Source organism: Anser brachyrhynchus, assembly GCF_964034855.1.
Source record: "Anser brachyrhynchus genome assembly, chromosome: 2".
NCBI classification, from domain to species: Eukaryota; Metazoa; Chordata; class Aves; order Anseriformes; family Anatidae; genus Anser; species Anser brachyrhynchus.
Genome location: NC_137695.1, coordinates 140,204,194 through 140,221,940, shown reverse-complemented (window position 1 = coordinate 140,221,940; position 17,747 = coordinate 140,204,194). Strand labels below are relative to the sequence as shown.

The 17,747-nt window shown below is 43.8% G+C and overlaps 1 protein-coding gene across 5 annotated transcripts in view; it reads left to right on the top strand.

Annotated features, from left to right (window-relative positions):
* The window catches only part of AZIN1 (antizyme inhibitor 1), a 34,454-nt gene that overhangs the window by 15,652 nt on the left and 1,055 nt on the right, over positions 1-17,747 (top strand). For 3 of the 5 annotated variants that reach the window (XM_080579016.1, XM_080579017.1, XM_080579018.1), the window contains 7 exons: positions 289-461; positions 11,934-12,068; positions 13,815-13,896; positions 15,148-15,222; positions 16,162-16,327; positions 16,903-17,021; positions 17,216-17,430. In XM_080579016.1, the coding sequence (XP_080435142.1) occupies positions 289-461; positions 11,934-12,068; positions 13,815-13,896; positions 15,148-15,222; positions 16,162-16,327; positions 16,903-17,021; positions 17,216-17,430 (965 nt within the window). Of the gene's footprint in view, positions 1-288; positions 462-11,788; positions 12,069-13,814; positions 13,897-15,147; positions 15,223-16,161; positions 16,328-16,902; positions 17,022-17,215; positions 17,431-17,747 lie in introns of all 5 variants that reach the window. The other 2 variants (XM_080579019.1, XM_080579020.1) reach the window with 1 other exon arrangement.

The window sequence follows — 17,747 nt, the reverse complement described above, 5'->3', positions numbered from 1 at the left end:
TAAGTGTTCATTGTCTTCATATCTGTCTTCCTTATTTCCTTCCATCTGTCCAGTGTTTTAAAAACAGATTTTTTAGTATTAAGTGCTGTGGTTATATATAATATAGTCTAAAATGTGAACTCCTATGTTCAGCTGGCTGTTAAAAATCTATTCTTCCATCCTAAAAGCGGTGGTTAGTTTTCTGTATCTTATTTGGACTACTTCCTACAGTGCTAGAGCACAGTTTCTTCACTGAGTTTTCAGTTAGTGCACTTGACTGTGAAACTCTGGTATGCTCCTGTTTTTCAGTCTGAAATGGCATTGGTACAAGGCCTGGGCATTTCTCCTGAAAACATTATATATACAAATCCTTGCAAGCAAGCTTCTCAGATAAAGTATGCGGCAAAAGCTGGGATAAACATCATGACTTGTGACAGTGATATCGAGCTGAAGAAAATTGCACGTAACCATCCAAATGCTAAGTAAGTGTCAAAATTATGCTTTTGCTTTTTACGTTGGAGAGGTTTAATTTTGCCTGTATTCTGGGTTGTTTGTTAAGCTGCAGCAATGATACATAGCTTCTTTAATACAACTTGCATATCTGTTTATCTCTTCTCTTTATGATATCTGTCTTGAAGGTAGTTTTTTTTTCCCCTCAAGTTTTTTCCTCTGAGTCTCAGCTTCCTATATGATAGTAAGGCCCTTGTTTTGGGAGAGATCTTGTAGTAGGGCAGTCTTTGTAGAAAGGTTTCAGTCATCAAATCTCAGGAGTCTGGCACGTTGTCATCCGCAAGTCCATTCTTCTGTTTTGTTGTGATTTCTGTTTTTCCCTTTAGAATATTCTGTTCGAAAATGAGTGGCTTCAGCCTAAGAATGTGCTGAGATTATCAGCAAATCAGCTTGTGCACTGGGTCCCATCTAGGGCTTGGATGTGCTGTGCAGGTGTTAAATATACCTACAGATATAAGCCCACTGTTAGTGAGAAATCTAACTCCAGTTCTATTTCTAGTCACTTCAGCATTGGCACAGATGCTTTCTGTAGAGATCATCAAAGCTGATATTCTGGCTGTTAAAAAAAGACTGGTAGATGCTCATGTCATTAAGCATCACCTCCTTCACGTACGAAAGCTTTTGCTGTGGGTCACTTTTTTGAAGTCAGAGCCTAAGTGGATATTATATTGCTTCCCAGTGACTAATGCGGTACAGCTTCCTGACAGCTTCGTCAGAGCACATTAAAAGATGGGATTCCTGGCATCCTTTTCAGAGTTACTGGTTCTAGACTGTCCTTAAAGAGTCCTGTCATCTCAAAACTGTGGCCATAGTTACAGAACTGGCAAAATTCTACAGAGTCATACAGAGTTTGGAGACTACTCATACTGTGTGCTTGGCTTCTGTTTTCATATTGCTGTTGGTAGTGACTACTCTTCATCCTCATAGCAGCCTGTCAGTGTTTTGCATGCTGGGGAGTAGTTCTTGTATTAGTTATCAGAGATCACGTTCTTTGTACTCTGCGTAAAATTTTTACCTTGACGGACTCCGCAAATCTGAGTGCCTTGGCAAAGTTATGGCTGTCTTTTACGTCATTTAGTATTTTACCGGTTTTTACTGGTGCTTTTATAGTGTTTTATTATTTTTTGCCAATTTGCTTCTTCGAATCTAACAGAGAACTCCTTCTAAAAGAGGCATCTTAATGTCCACAGTAAGAGAAGTTAGGATGCAGATTTTTCTTGAGACAGTACAATTGCCAAACAGAGAAGCAGAGTGAAGGAGTTGCACAAACTCTTTACATTTTTTCAAGGATCCTATAGTCTAATATTTGAAATAATTATTATTTATTAAGGACAAGAAATTTAACTTTCATAAAAGAACTGTAAATTGCCATCTGTTTTCTAGAAACCTGATCTCAAGTTCTCCTACTTGGTAGAGAGTTGTTTGGTTCTGTTTTTAATTTGAATTCTCTTACTCAGTTCATTAATACTTTGATACTGGAGTGATAACCATGGGCTTTATTTTTCTTCCTTGGTGCATTTTTAAAATGTTGAAGCCTTGTGTTGTGGTTTAACCCGGCTGGCAGCTAAACACCACACAGCCGTTCGCTCACCCTCCCCCCTCCCTCTCTGGGATGGGGGGAGAGAAACGGGAAAGTGAAGCCTGTGAGTTGAGATAAAGACAGTTTATTAAGACAGGAAAATAATAATAACAATAATAATAATAATAGTGATAATGGTAATAGTATTAACAATAATAATGTGTAAGAAAACAAGTGATGCACAACGCAATTGCTCACCACCCGCTGACCGATGCCCAGCCTATTCCCGAGCCGCCGGCCCCCCCACCCCGGCCAGCCACCCCTATATATTGTTTAGCATGACGTCAGATGGTATGGAATACCCCTTTGGCCAGTTTGGGTCAGCTGTCCTGGGTCTGTCCCCTCCCAGCTCCTGCTGCACCCCCAGCCTGCTCGCTGGCAGGACAGAGCAAGAAGCCGAAAAGTCCTTGGCCTGGTGTAAACACTGCTCTGCAACAATTAAAACATCAGCATGTTATCAGCGCTCTTCTCATCCTAATCCAAAACATAGCACCCTACCAGCTACTATGAGCTACTTAACTCTGTCCTAACTGGAACCAGGACAGATATCCACCCCTTATTCCATACCATTTATGTCATGCTCAGGTTACACTCTGTCCAATACATTCTAATTAATCATCATTTTCATCTATGATATATAGCAATCATGGTAGTGATGACATACATTATTATATAATAATTAACATACTACAATTCAACTCATGGGCTATTCTCACCCAGTATCAAATCCCCTTGAGGTACACACCGGACCTCCCCATTCTTTTGCATTACCCACCAAGTGCATCCAGGTCCCTGAGCAAAAGCAATTCCATGAATGGGTTTGCCTTTTCCTGAGGCAGGAGTAACCCAGACTGTTTTACCCAGCATGTTTCTTACGTGCACTACAGGAACTTTATCCCCTTCTACAGTGCGTAACAGGTTTGATTGGGCAGGTCCAGCTCGGTTGGCAGATCCCCTGGTATTGACTAACCAGGTGGCCTTTGCCAAATGTGTATCCCAATTTTTGAATGTCCCAGCACCCATTGCTTTCAGTGTAGTCTTCAACAGTCCATTGTATCGTTCAACTTTTCCAGAGGCTGGTGCATGATAGGGGATGTGATACACCCACTCAATACCATGTTCTTTGGCCCAAGTGTCTATAAGGTTGTTTCGGAAATGAGTCCCGTTGTCTGACTCAATTCTCTCTGGGGTGCCATGTCGCCATAAGACTTGCTTTTCAAGGCCCAGGATAGTGTTCCGGGCGGTGGCATGGGGCACAGGATATGTTTCCAGCCATCCGGTGGTTGCTTCCACCATTGTAAGTACGTGGCGCTTGCCGTTGCGGGTTTGAGGGAGTGTAATGTAATCAATCTGCCAGGCCTCTCCATATTTATATTTCAGCCATCGTCCTCCATACCAAAGAGGTTTTGACCGTTTGGCTTGCTTGATTGCAGCACATGTTTCACAGTCATGAATAACCTGTGCTATAGTGTCCATGGTCAGGTCCACCCCTCGATCACGAGCCCATCTGTAGGTTGCATCTCTACCTTGATGGCCTGAGGTGTCATGGGCCCATCGGGCTATAAATAATTCACCTTTATGTTGCCAGTCCAGGTCCACCTGAGCCACTTCAATCTTAGCAGCCTGATCCACCTGCTGGTTGTTTTGGTGTTCTTCAGTAGCCCGATTCTTGGGCACATGAGCATCTACATGGCGTACCTTTACAACCAGGTTCTCTACCCGGGCAGCAATATCTTGCCACAATGCCGCAGCCCAGATGGGCTTGCCCCTGCGCTGCCAGTTGTTCTGCTTCCATTGCTGTAACCACCCCCACAGGGCATTTGCTACCATCCATGAATCAGTATAGAGATAGAGAACTGGCCACTTTTCTCGTTCAGCAATATCTAAAGCCAGCTGAATGGCTTTTACTTCTGCAAACTGACTCGATTCACCTTCTCCCTCAGCAGCTTCTGCAACTCGTCGTGTAGGACTCCATACAGCAGCTTTCCATCTCCGATGCTTTCCCACAATACGACAGGACCCGTCAGTGAACAAGGCATATTTCTTCTCGTTTTCCGGTAGCTTGTTGTACAGGGGGGCTTCTTCAGCACGAACCACCTCCTCCTCTGGTGATATCCCAAAGTATTTGCCTTCTGGCCAGTCCATAATCACCTCCAAGATTCCTGGGCGACTGGGGTTTCCTATTCGAGCCCGCTGAGTAATCAGTGCAACCCACTTGCTCCATGTAGCATCAGTTGCATGATGCGTAGAGGGGACCCTTCCTTTGAACATCCAGCCTAGTACCGGCAGTCGGGGTGCCAGGAGGAGCTGCACTTCAGTACCGACCACTTCCGAAGCAGATCGAACTCCTTCATATGCTGCCAATATCTCCTTTTCAGTTGGAGTATAGCGGGCTTCAGATCCTCTGTATCCCCGACTCCAAAACCCCAGGGGTCGACCTCGAGTTTCCCCAGGTTCTTTCTGCCAGAGGCTCCAGGTGGGACCATTCTCTCCGGCTGCGGTGTAGAGCACATTCTTTACATCTGGTCCTGTTCGGACTGGCCCGAGGGCTACTGCATGAACTATTTCCTGCTTAATTTGTTCAAAGGCTTGTCGTTGCTCAGGGCCCCATTCAAAAGCATTCTTCTTACGGGTTACTTGGTAGAGCGGGTTTACAATCAGACTGTAATTTGGAATATGCATTCTCCAAAACCCCACGACACCTAGGAAAGTTTGTGTTTCTTTTTTGCTAGTTGGTGGAGACATAGCTGTTATTTTGTTGATCACATCCATTGGGATTTGACGGCGTCCATCTTGCCATTTTATTCCTAAAAACTGGATCTCTCGTGCAGGTCCTTTAACTTTATTCTGTTTTATGGCAAAACCGGCCTTCAGAAGGATTTGGACTATTTTCTTCCCTTTCTCGAAAACTTCTTCTGCAGTGTCACCCCACACAATGATGTCATCGATGTACTGCAGGTGTTCAGGAGCTTCCCCCTGCTCCAGCGCAGACTGGATCAGTCCATGGCAAATGGTAGGGCTGTGTTTCCACCCCTGGGGCAGCCGATTCCAAGTATATTGGACTCCCCTCCAAGTGAAAGCAAACTGTGGCCTGCACTGTGCTGCTAGAGGGATGGAGAAAAATGCATTAGCGATATCAATTGTGGCATACCACTTGGCTGCCTTTGATTCCAGTTCATACTGGAGTTCTAGCATGTCCGGCACTGCAGCACTCAGTGGTGGCGTGACTTCGTTCAGGCCACGATAGTCCACTGTTAGTCTCCACTCACCATTAGACTTTCGCACTGGCCATATGGGACTATTAAAAGGTGAATGAGTCTTGCTGATCACTCCTTGGCTCTCCAGTTGACGAATTAGCTTATGGATGGGACTCAGGGAGTCTCGGTTGGTGCGATATTGCCGCCGGTGCACAGTTGTGGTAGCGATCGGCACTTGCTGTTCTTCAACCCTCAGCAACCCCACAACAGAAGGGTCCTCTGAGAGACCAGGCAAGGTAGACAACTGTTTAATGTCCTCTGTCTCCAAAGCAGCTATGCCAAAAGCCCAGCGGAACCCTTTTGGGTCCTTGAAATATCCTCTTCTAAGATAGTCTATGCCAAGGATGCACGGAGCATCTGGGCCAGTCACAATACGGTGCTTTTGCCACTCATTACCGGTTAGACTCACTTCAGCCTCCAATACAGTTAACTGCTGGGATCCCCCCGTCACACCATAAATACAGATGGGCTCTGGCCCTTTATAGCTTGATGGCATTAGAGTACATTGTGCACCGGTGTCTACCAAAGCCTTATACTTCTGTGCGTCTGACGTGCCAGGCCATCGAATCCACACAGTCCAATAAACTCGATTGTCCCTTTCCTCCCCCTGGCTGGAGGCAGGGCCCCTCTAGTCCTGGTCAGAATCTTCATTTCTGTGTTTAAAGGACTGCCTGCTGGAAGTTGGAGCAGCAAACCTTTCAGAGAACTCCTTTTTCCCAATTGTTTTCCTTTGCAATTCACGTACCCGTGCCTCTAGGGTCGCAGTAGATTTTCCATCCCATTTTCTCATGTCCTCTCCATGGTCACGTAGGTAAAACCATAGGGTGGCGCGGTGTGTGTGCCCACCATATTGTCTTCCTTGCATAGATGAACGTTTACCCCTAATAGCTGAGACACTGGTTTGTACAGGTGGGGAGGAAAATAAACTCTCTTTAAGTTGGTGGATCTCTTCAGAAAGTTTCTCCAAGGTATTCTCTTTTAGCTGGTGAACACTAGTTCGTTCAGGTGAAGGGGAAGATAATCTTTCTTCAAGTTGGTGGATCTTTTCAGAAAGTTTCTCCAAAGCATTCTCTTTTAGCTGGTGGACACTGGTTCGTTCAGGTGAAGGGGAAGATAATCTTTCTTCAAGTTGGTGGATCTTTTCAGAAAGTTTCTCTAAAGCATTCTCTTTTAGCTGGTGGACACTGGTTCGTTCAGGTGGAGGGGAAGATAAATTCTCTTTAAGTTGGTGGACCTCTTCAGAGAGTTTCTCCACAGCTGAGACACAGGCCTTTAGGGAAGAGGAGAGATTTCCTTCGTACTGCCGGAGTATTTTAGTCACTTCATTCACTGTGGGATTCTCCTCCGTTTTCCAGGTTAGTATTGCCAATGAGTTGGCATATGATGATGGGGCACTCCGTACAAACTTCCGCCACATGGGTGGTGTACACTGGACTGCATCTGGATCTGTGGATGTTTGTGCGTCATCTAGGTCCTTATAAATTACTTCCCGTACGGCCAATTCCCTCAGGTACTGAATTCCCTTCTCCATGGTGGTCCATTTGCTTGGTAAACATACAAGTTCTTCCTTGAAGAGATACCTTTCCTTCACAGCTGACAGGAGACGCCTCCAGAGGCTGCGAGATTGTGCTCCATCTCCAATTGCTTTGTCAATGCATGCGTCCCTAGCAAGGGATCCCAGCCGCCTGGCTTCCTTGCCCTCCAATTCCACATAATTGGCTCCCGTGTCCCAGCACCGGAGCAGCCAGGTGACAAGCTGCTCGCCTATACAGCGACCAAAATCTTTTCGCACATCTCGTAGCTCACGCTGGTATAGAGTCCGGGTAATTACTGTTGATTTTCCGACATCCTCATCCTCATCTTCAGTCTCCTGCACCTTTGATGGCTGGTATGGAGTCCGGGTAGTTACTGTTGATTTTTCGCCATCCTCATCCTCATCTTCAGTCTCCTGCACCTTTGATGGCCCAGCCTCGTCTTCACTTCGCCCAGACTTAGCAGAAGACTGTCTGCGTTTTAAACGACCTGAGCCTCTATACCATTTTTTCACCTTGTCTACAGGGGCAACTTGCACTGCTACAGCTCGTTTCTCTGACCCAGCCACAGGGTCTGCCACAGGGGTTGGAATACCCTCTGCGGGGTCAACTTGCACTGCTACAGCTCGTTTCTCTGACCCAGACACAGGGTCTGCCACAGGGCTTGGAATACACTCTGCGGGGTCAACTTGCACTGCTACAGCTCGTTTCTCTGACCCAGACACAGGGTCTGCCACAGGGGTTGGGATACCCTCTGCGGGGTCAACTTGCACTGCTACAGCTCGTTTCTCTGACCCAGCCACAGGAGTGGGAGCAGCTGCACGAGCTGGGGCAGCTGCAGGAGCTGGGGCAGCTGCAGGAGCTGGAGCGGCTGCAGGGGCTGGAGCGGCTGCAGGAGCTGGAGCTGGAGCAGCTGCAGGAGCTGGAGCGGCTGCAGGAGCTGGAGCTGGAGTAGCTGCAGGAGCTGGAGCTGGAGTGGCTGCAGGAGCTGGAGCTGGAGCGGCTGCAGGAGCCGGAACGGCTGCAGGAGCTGGAGCTGGAGCAGCTGCAGGAGCTGGAGCGGCTGCAGGAGCTGGAGCTGGAGTAGCTGCAGGAGCTGGAGCTGGAGTGGCTGCAGGAGCTGGAGTGGCTGCAGGAGCTGGAACTGGAGCGGCTGCAGGAGCTGGAGCTGGAGTAGCTGCAGGAGCTGGAACTGGAGCGGCTGCAGGAGCTGGAGCGGCTGCAGGAGCTGGAGCTGGAGTAGCTGCAGGAGCTGGAGCTGGAGCGGCTGCAGGAGCTGGAGTGGCTGCAGGAGCTGGAACTGGAGCGGCTGCAGGAGCTGGAGCTGGAGTAGCTGCAGGAGCTGGAACTGGAGCGGCTGCAGGAGCTGGAGCGGCTGCAGGAGCTGGAGCTGGAGTAGCTGCAGGAGCTGGAACTGGAGCGGCTGCAGGAGCTGCAGCTGGAGCTGGAGCGGCTGCAGGAGCTGGAGCTGGAGTAGCTGCAGGAGCTGGAACTGGAGCGGCTGCAGGAGCTGGAGCTGGAGTGGCTGCGGGAGCTGGAACTGGAGCGGCTGCAGGAGCTGCAGCTGGAGTAGCTGCAGGAGCTGGAACTGGAGCGGCTGCAGGAGCTGCAGCTGGAGTAGCTGCAGGAGCTGGAACTGGGGCGGCTGCAGGAGCTGGAGCTAGGTTGCTAATAACATCAATTGCAGCTCGATAGGCACAAGCCAGACCCCAGCACGCTACAGTGATTTGTGTCACTTTGGAACTGCCAGAGTCATGACACCTTTTTTTCAAGCATTCTGCCAGCTTTTTAGGATTTTGCAGTTGTTCAGGGGTGAATGTCCAAAACACTGGAGGTGACCACTGCTCTAGAAACCTGCCCATATCCTCCCACACTCCCTGCCACTCGCAACTATCCCGCCTCAAGACAGATCTCCGGATGAGATTCCTAAGTAGTTGTTTAACCCTCCACAAAATCTGAAGCGCATTCAGGAGACATAACAACAAGAGCAGGCTGGTCTGAGTATCCCAAGGATATTCAACATCTCGGAGAACCACCGTAACTAGCTCGGGGGATAAGAGGGTGGTGGTGAAGGAGAAAGGGAGAGTGAACAGGTAGGGAAACATGTCTTCCCCTGTCCCCTTCACAGATTGGCTCCCTAACGAAAACAGGCAATAGGTGTAATTGCTAATAGTTTCCGAGATATGGGTTCCAAAGTATAGAGTCGACGTCAGTGCTGAGTACAAATACCAGGTTAAAGTCGTGACCAGATATTTCATCATTTCATAAGCCATTGTTACACCGCACAGTACCATAACAATCTTAAACCAGGGCCCGGAAAGGATAAACAGTGCAACAGGGAGCACATACAGAAAGTAACGCACCATAAAACTCAATTTGGAATACAGGTACAGCAGACTGGAGATTAAGGCAATCAACATCGTGACTAGCAACTATTAAGCAGGTCCAATACTTATACCAATTTTAGTTTAACACACTCTGGTCAGATTTGTCGATATCTCAACCCTTCGGGCCCCACGTTGGGCGCCAAAAAGACTGTTGTGGTTTAACCCGGCTGGCAGCTAAACACCACACAGCCGTTCGCTCACCCTCCCCCCTCCCTCTCTGGGATGGGGGGAGAGAAACGGGAAAGTGAAGCCTGTGAGTTGAGATAAAGACAGTTTATTAAGACAGGAAAATAATAATAACAATAATAATAATAATAGTGATAATGGTAATAGTATTAACAATAATAATGTGTAAGAAAACAAGTGATGCACAACGCAATTGCTCACCACCCGCTGACCGATGCCCAGCCTATCCCCGAGCCGCCGGCCCCCCCACCCCGGCCAGCCACCCCTATATATTGTTTAGCATGACGTCAGATGGTATGGAATACCCCTTTGGCCAGTTTGGGTCAGCTGTCCTGGGTCTGTCCCCTCCCAGCTCCTGCTGCACCCCCAGCCTGCTCGCTGGCAGGACAGAGCAAGAAGCCGAAAAGTCCTTGGCCTGGTGTAAACACTGCTCTGCAACAATTAAAACATCAGCATGTTATCAGCGCTCTTCTCATCCTAATCCAAAACATAGCACCCTACCAGCTACTATGAGCTACTTAACTCTGTCCTAACTGGAACCAGGACACCTTGATACAGCCTTGTTCTTCCTCTGTATGGCAGTCACAGCTAGGTTGTCTTCTGTAGATAAAGCTAACTGCACTCTGCCAGAGGAAGTCCTGCTTAAGAAACTGTAATTCTGCTCCTCCTAATTTTCAGAAAATCTTTGTAACTTTGTGCACTAACAGTTATCCAGATGTATCTGTCTTTGGAAGTCTCGGTAACTTGAGATTGCGAATTCTTTGAATAAAGAGGAGAAATGTGAGAAAGGAATACCTACAGCTTTACTTTCTATCATTTCCTTCTAATAAATTCTGCTTGGAAAAGTCCAAAGGTAACAGCTAAGGTTGGTGGTGTCCTAAGAGCTCCATCAGAGGAATAGCTCTTTTTAAGGATCAATGCTTCTTGAAAAATAAAAATTAAAAAAAAGCAAACCTCCAAGCATACACATCATCCTCTATCCCTGCTCTAAGAGGCTGAGATGTAGGAAGAAAGATCATCCTAAAACTTCTAGAAGTAAGAATTATGCTTCTTCACAGTGGCTTCCACTAGAGGGAGGGAGAATCTCTTAGCTGATTTATAATGCTGCTATAGCAGTTTATCAATAAAATATAATATAGGGTGTTGTCTTTAAGAAATGGTTTTAACTAATGTTAATGTGAGGTTACAAACAATAATATTATGGTTTTGAAATTCTTTAAAAGGTTAAAAAAAAAAGGAACACTTAATAGTTTTTAATATAGTCAGCCAAATGCTTTACAAAATGTGATTTGAGTACAGAGTTCTCAGAGATGTCTGTGCTAGTAGACAAACAGCACACTAGAGGCCGGGCAGTGTCTCAAGAAGAATGAAGTGATAGACCTTAATTTTAAGGAGGATTGCTTGGTAACTGGTGTGAGAATTCAGGGTTTTTTTGCTCTTTACAAAATGCATTTTAAACACATCGTGAGACATTTGAAAAGGACTCTTAGAAGTCAAGGTAGGTGTTAACCATGACAAAATGCGTTGAACTAGGCTAAGTTGGCTTGTTGCATGTCTTGAAAAGAACTATTTCATTTTGGGCACAGAGCTTTGCCATTTGTTTGTGCCCTTCCTGTTGGCTAACTCTAACGTGCTCCCGTGTAGTCTGTGTATAACACAATCCAACTTCTGTTGCGTTTACCACGTGGTTTAATAAGATGATTTTTATTGTGGCTGGGGGAGCAGGAAAGGCGGTGAGTTTCTTGGTGGACAGCAGTTTGAATTTGTAAACCTTGGGGGTGTACCTGGAGAGGGTTTGACATAAGCGTGCCTTTGCCACTCAAGTGTTGTTTAATGCAGCAAACGGTCAAGGACTGATGCTGAGGCTTGCCGAGCCTACGCAGAGTTAGGCTTTGACCTGAGTGGGGACCTTATCTCGCTGCCTAAGGCTGTAAGAGGTGGTGCTGAGTGCATTGCTGCTCCACAGGAGCCTGCAGGGAGCAGGGGAAGAGTGGGGACCCCCAAACCATGTGCCCAGGTCCCTTGGGGGGGCAGAGGACATGGCCAGGGTGTACTTTGAATGTGTCAGCCAAAGGTTCTCCAGGTGTTACATTGAACCACATCTGACACAAGACTGACTCAAGGGGGTTCTCCATCCTCCCGTGGGCTACAAAGGAGGTCAGAGACGGGAAAACCATGTTACAGTCACTAAGGGTGTTAAGGGAAAGCATACTTTATTAGAAGGTAACGTTCTCTTTTATTACAGCACTCAACAGACTCTTGCTGCTACAAAAGAGTCTTAGTTGCTGCATTTCGAAATCCCTTATCCTTGTTGGCTCCATGTTTTAGCCCCTAATTGCTAGTTTTTTCTCTGTACAGGATTGTTTTTATTAGGTTCACTTGACTCATCCATCGATGGAGCTGGAGTACTGACAACATAATCAACATACTTCTGACAGTCTTCAGGCTTCACATGTGCTGATGATGTAAACCAACTGCCCCAATCATCTTCCCCTTCTCTTAGGCTCTTACTGCACATTGCCACAGAAGACATTACTGCTGATGAGGAGATGAATATGAAGTTTGGCACCACCCTGAAGAACTGTAGGCATCTGATGGAATGTGCTAAGGAGTTTGGAGTCCAAATAGTTGGTGTTAAGTGAGTAACTTCATTGTTCTCTGCTGGCTGGGACGATGTTTATATGATGTGTTCAAGACTTAGAACTACAGCACAAAAGGACTTTTTTCCCCCTTTTTTGGCACTTCTTTTTTTTTTACAGGGATTTAGAAATAAAACGTTTTGGATCATGATTTTTTGCTTGTAAGCAAAGCACTAATATCCAAGCAAAAACTAGTGAAACAAAGTAACTATTACTGACATTGAAGCAATTTGAAATAGAGTATCAAAAATCTTTCTGCTGGTGTTAAAGCAAGGTTTAAAAACCTTTCTTGTCTTATATCTTTGCTCTTGAACTTCCACAGTAACTTGATTTTTATTTTTTCCAGTAATAAATAGTAGACCAGATAAGCTGCTAGTATAACATGAGATAGCTTGGACAGATTCTTGAACAAGGTGAACATGAGGTTACTTTCAAAGAGCTGAGTCCTGTGTCACTTCTTGATCATTAAGATACAGTATTCAGAAAGGTTTTTGATGTGCCAGTGACAGAAATTGAATCCTGGTGTTCTGAGAGCTTCCAAATCATCTGTGGTATTTTAATTTTAAGCCTGACACAAAGATTTCACTGTATGGAGGAAAAATGCACACACAGTTTTTGTTTCGTCTAACTTTAGCTACTAATGTATGACATTCACAAATGGTTTCAGAAGGCAATCAAATGAGATGGGTTGTCAAAACAGCAAAAAAAGTATTTTAAAACAAAAGGTTTTGAAGATTTTAAACAATTTTGTTTTGATTTAAATCTATCCAGAATTGATGTTAGGGGATAGCAGTACTATAATCATTAAAAATGATGAATCTCTTTTAAAATATATTACACTACTGAGGAAATAAACATTTGTTTTAATATCCAGAACATCTACGCCAACTTTAACCAAGAACCCACGGTTTTTGTGCATTTCAAGTTTAAAAAGTGAAGGTTGCTCATAACCTTTGTGTCAGACTGGTATTCCTTAAAGAATTGAATAGACAATGTGGTGGCTCAGATGGGTATATGCGTGCACGGTCTGTCCAGAACTAGCAGACCATACTAGGAAGCCTGTGGGCGTGCTGGTGCTCACTGTATTACCTCAGCTGCTAGCAGTGTTTGGGCACTGCCTAAGCCTTTTGGACAAGGAGCCAGAGGGGTTTCAGGAGCTTGTGGGAGGCATTGGTACTCCTCTGGTGCTGGTTACCTGCTCACCAGCCTGCTTGTGAAGTCAAGATCTGGCTTAAGGTGAAGAGGCTTCAGAGCAGTGTGGCAGAGGGACATGTCCCTCCGTGCCCTCTCCCCAGTGTTGGAGTGAGTAGATAGTGTGTTTTGGGAGTAGAGCTGCGTGGCCCAGGGGAGAGGGTGTGCAAGCAAGGCCATGAAAATGAGGATGGGAGACAGGAGACTTCCTACAGGTACTCAGTTAGCGTTGGCACCCATGGAGGAAAACTTTAACCTGTTTAGGAGCAGAGACTGAAAGGTTCTGTGAGTCTCTTATTTCTTAAATATGAGCCTGTTGTAGGATATTTTTAGCAGTAAGAGGTTGCTAAGCTAAGATAGGCCTTGTGGAATCCAGTGGAAGAGAAGGCAGTCATCTGAGTGTGTTCTTTACACGGTCAATATACAATTATGCAAACTTGTCTTGTGCCACTTGGAAGCAAATTACTTCCCCTACTGTTGTAGACAGTGAAACAGTTTGCTTGGTCTGAAAGCTGCAAGGATCTGTGCATTAACAGCGTTTTTATTTCTTTCAGATTTCACGTTTCAGGCTCTTGCAAGGAACTGCAAACGTACATTCATGCTATATCTGATGCTCGGTGTGTGTTTGACATGGCTGTAAGTAGATAATTCACCTGCATGTGCTTCAGTAGAGGATCCGTTCTATTCTAATCATACTAACAAGCCAACCACAGTGTTTCCAAAGTGTATCCATGTAGGGAAAAACCTTCTAGTAAGGCAATAAACACTTCATCATGAGACAATTCGTAGAGGATAAAACAAACCTTACAAACTTCTTGTGGACAAAAGTTAATGAATGCTGTCCCACTGACAGGGAATAGCCTAGTGTGCCACTGGTTATAGAGCAATAAGTTGTTTACAGGCACCACTGGAAAGAAAAAGCGTTGATATGTTTACATAAAAAAACAAAGATACTTGCTAAGACAACCTACTTTCCTGAAAAAAATGAAGCTAAATGGTTGAAATAAATAACTGCTGTTACTCGGTATTCATTTACAAAAAAAAAAAAAAATCATTTCCTAGTTTTGGTAAAGGCTTCTTGAAATTCAAATTTCAAATCCTGCAAATACACAATTGGCTTTTCTTAAGTTATATTAAAATATTAACCATTTGTATCTTGTCATTTATGATAGAACTACTAACCCAGTGCACATGACTTCTGAGGTTATTTGCTACAATGCTTATATGTTAAAGATACAATATTTTGTGGTGGGCATCTGAATTTGTATGAAGAATGGATTTATTAGATGTTTCAGATGACTCACATAAATGAGTCTTATATGTTCTACATATTGCAAAATTCAAAAATCACTTCTCAAAGTATTTTTGTATAAATGAGAAGCTTATAAGCTAGATAGAGAAGAATCTAAATTAATCTCTTTACTCTTATTATTGCAGTTAGTGCATTATCTGTGACAGGTTACACATGGAGGGCAACAAAACAGAAGTTCTCACTGATCTTTGTGTGAATTCATTGTAGCAGACTCGTCACATAAGCGATATCTGAAAGACTTGTATTATACAGATCAGTGAGTTCCTAACTCGTCAGAAGGCTCTGCCCTGATCCACAGATACTGAGTATAACAAATACCACAAAATGGGAGTTGACGTTGCTGTGGGACTTCTACGTGAGAATTGTGCAACCAGCCTCTATTGACATCCTAATGCTGTTACTACTATGTTTAGTGGGAACTGTACTAATGCCTACTAAGATACAATTTGCTCGCTAGACTATGCTTTGCTAAATATGCTCAAAATATAACTTGATAAAAAATATCCACAGTAAAAGGCAACTTTTTTGTTACAGTTGTCTCTGTATTTACGTTCTGTTCTGCCTATGTATTTTAGGAAGAATTTGGCTTTAAGATGAACATGTTGGATATTGGTGGAGGCTTCACAGGTTCAGAACTTCAGCTTGAAGAGGTATGCAAAGTATTGAAAGTTCAAACTCTTATTTTGATTTAAGTTGAAGTGTTTCACCTTCAAACAGAAACTGACATTGATAGCTGAAGCTTATTCTAAATTCCATACTAAACTGTAAGCCATAAGATCCAAATAATTGGTTTTATATTCTTTATCCTGGGAGTGTAATCAGTCCTTTTAAATCTCGTTTGTATTGAATAAACTCTGATTTCCATAGTTCAATCTGTGACATAACTTCTGCTAAGGTGAATTGGGCCAGTAACTTTTTTTTTGTGGCTGACTATATATTTTATGTCTAACTGGTTGCTCTTGCATGGTTTGGGCAAAGACTGCTTAGCATTCTTTGGATCATAAACTGTATTGCTACTGTACAAAAGCTTCAGGCACTTTGCTTTAGAATTGAAGACTGATAGTTTTGCTTTTAAACAAAACTTTTAACATGGATTTGGCATAAATTGGATCTTAATTCATTGGATCTTAATTCTTAAATAATCAAAAATGTGGCTTAAGATTTGAGCATCAGTGTTAAAACACTCATTCTGTTTCTAATGCAAAAACATTCAGAACCAATCACACAAAGGCACTTTTGCTGTTCTTCTGGCTTTGTATGTAACTTTACATTCTCTGTTGTGCCAGAGAAACTTTGAAATTACTTTTGTTGTCTTTAGTGAACCTCGGCGTGAGCTTTGGTTGGGAGGAGGGACTGCATGATACTCAGACTCATGGTGTTCAATTGTCAGTGTTTAGCAGGATGACCTATGTTTAAACACTCTTGGTAAACTTTGCACTTCTGGGTAAGGACACTTGTCATAATAGAGGAACAGAGTAAGCTTTTTGTCATGCTTTCTGGAACTGTACACTGCTGTCTTGAGAGGGTGTGTGTGATATACACACATAACCTGAGTCACATGTGTCCTATCTGTGATTTCAACTTCCTAGATTAACCATGTCATCAGGCCACTGCTGGATGTCTACTTTCCTAAGGAATCTGGTATTGATGTGATTGCAGAGCCTGGATGTTACTATGTTTCATCTGCATTTACACTAGCAGTTAACATCATTGCAAAGAAAACTGTTGAGTACGACAAACTTCTTCCTTCTGGAAGTAAGCAATGTATTTACCTTTAGTGTGGTCTGAATTGGTAGAGACAACTGCTCGCTTCTTATAGCCAGGATAAACTAGTTTGTTCTGGCATATATTTAATATATACCTTTTGCTGCATTGTAATCCACCTCTTGGGTTCTGACCATATATTATAAATGTAACAAAGAAAATGAAATGCATAGGTTTGGCATTTCTGGTTTATTTATTATGTTTGACTTGTCAGTGGTTAAACCTAGATTAGGTGCTTTACATAAGGTGTATTGGAAGGGTCTGTATTAGACTAACATGGACAAGTACAAAACCAAGCTGGTTTGTGCTCTGCTAAAGTAGACATTGGTCTTATATTCTTTACAGTGATTGTTACTGAAAATATTTATTTTACTAAGCCTCACATTTAATATTCCAACTGAATTGTTAATCTCATTTTGTACTGATTACTCTGTCCGTAATCCTCGCGTTCTGATGCATGGAACTCCCTTTTCAGGGGAAAACAGTTGACTTAAGTAGTCTTTCTGCAACCTAACTTATGACTGAAAAAATACATGCAAGATAACTTTTTTTTAAATTTCTTCCAGTGGAGCAAGCCAGGAATGATGATGAACCAGTATTTACATATTACATAAATGATGGTGTTTATGGTTCTTTTGCGAGTAAATTGTCTGAGAAACTGAATACTAACCCAGGGGTTCACAAGGTGAGTCCTTCTGTATTCTTCAGAGATAGGCCTTATTACAATTTTATTTTTAAAATATATGTTTGATACATGTATACAATACTTTTTTAAAAAAAATCATGTGTACAATTATTTGTAAAATTATCCTCTTGTATACTTGAACACTTTCTTATTGAATAAACTGAAGCCTGAATTACTGGTACATTTCCATATAGAAATACAAGGAAGATGAGCCTCTGTTCGCAAGCAGCCTTTGGGGTCCATCCTGTGATGAGCTTGATCAAATTGTGGAAAACTGTCTTCTTCCTGAGTTGAGCGTTGGAGATTGGCTGATCTTTGATAATATGGGTTCTGGTACCTTAGGTGAACAGTCTACCTTTAACGACTATCAGAGGCCACTGATTTACTACATGATGTCTTTCAGTGACTGGTAAGAAAATTCTTGATAGTTGCAAGATTTCACTCGTTTCAAGAGCACGTGCGTGCAGCCAGATATCAACTATTTTTGTGACGGCAAATACAGGAAGATGCAACTGAGCAGAAGAGCGTGCTTTTTTGTGCGGTGTGGTTCTTTTTTTAATTATTCTGTCTGACTTTGCGAAGACTAAACTGCGAGCTGTAATAACATGCCTACTTTGCTTTAGGGTTGACAAAGGGAAGCATAATGTGAACTGTTGCGAGTTTATTGGTAGCTGTTCCTGAGTCATGCTTGACATCAACTGTTGAGGTTCCCCTAATCCAATTAGG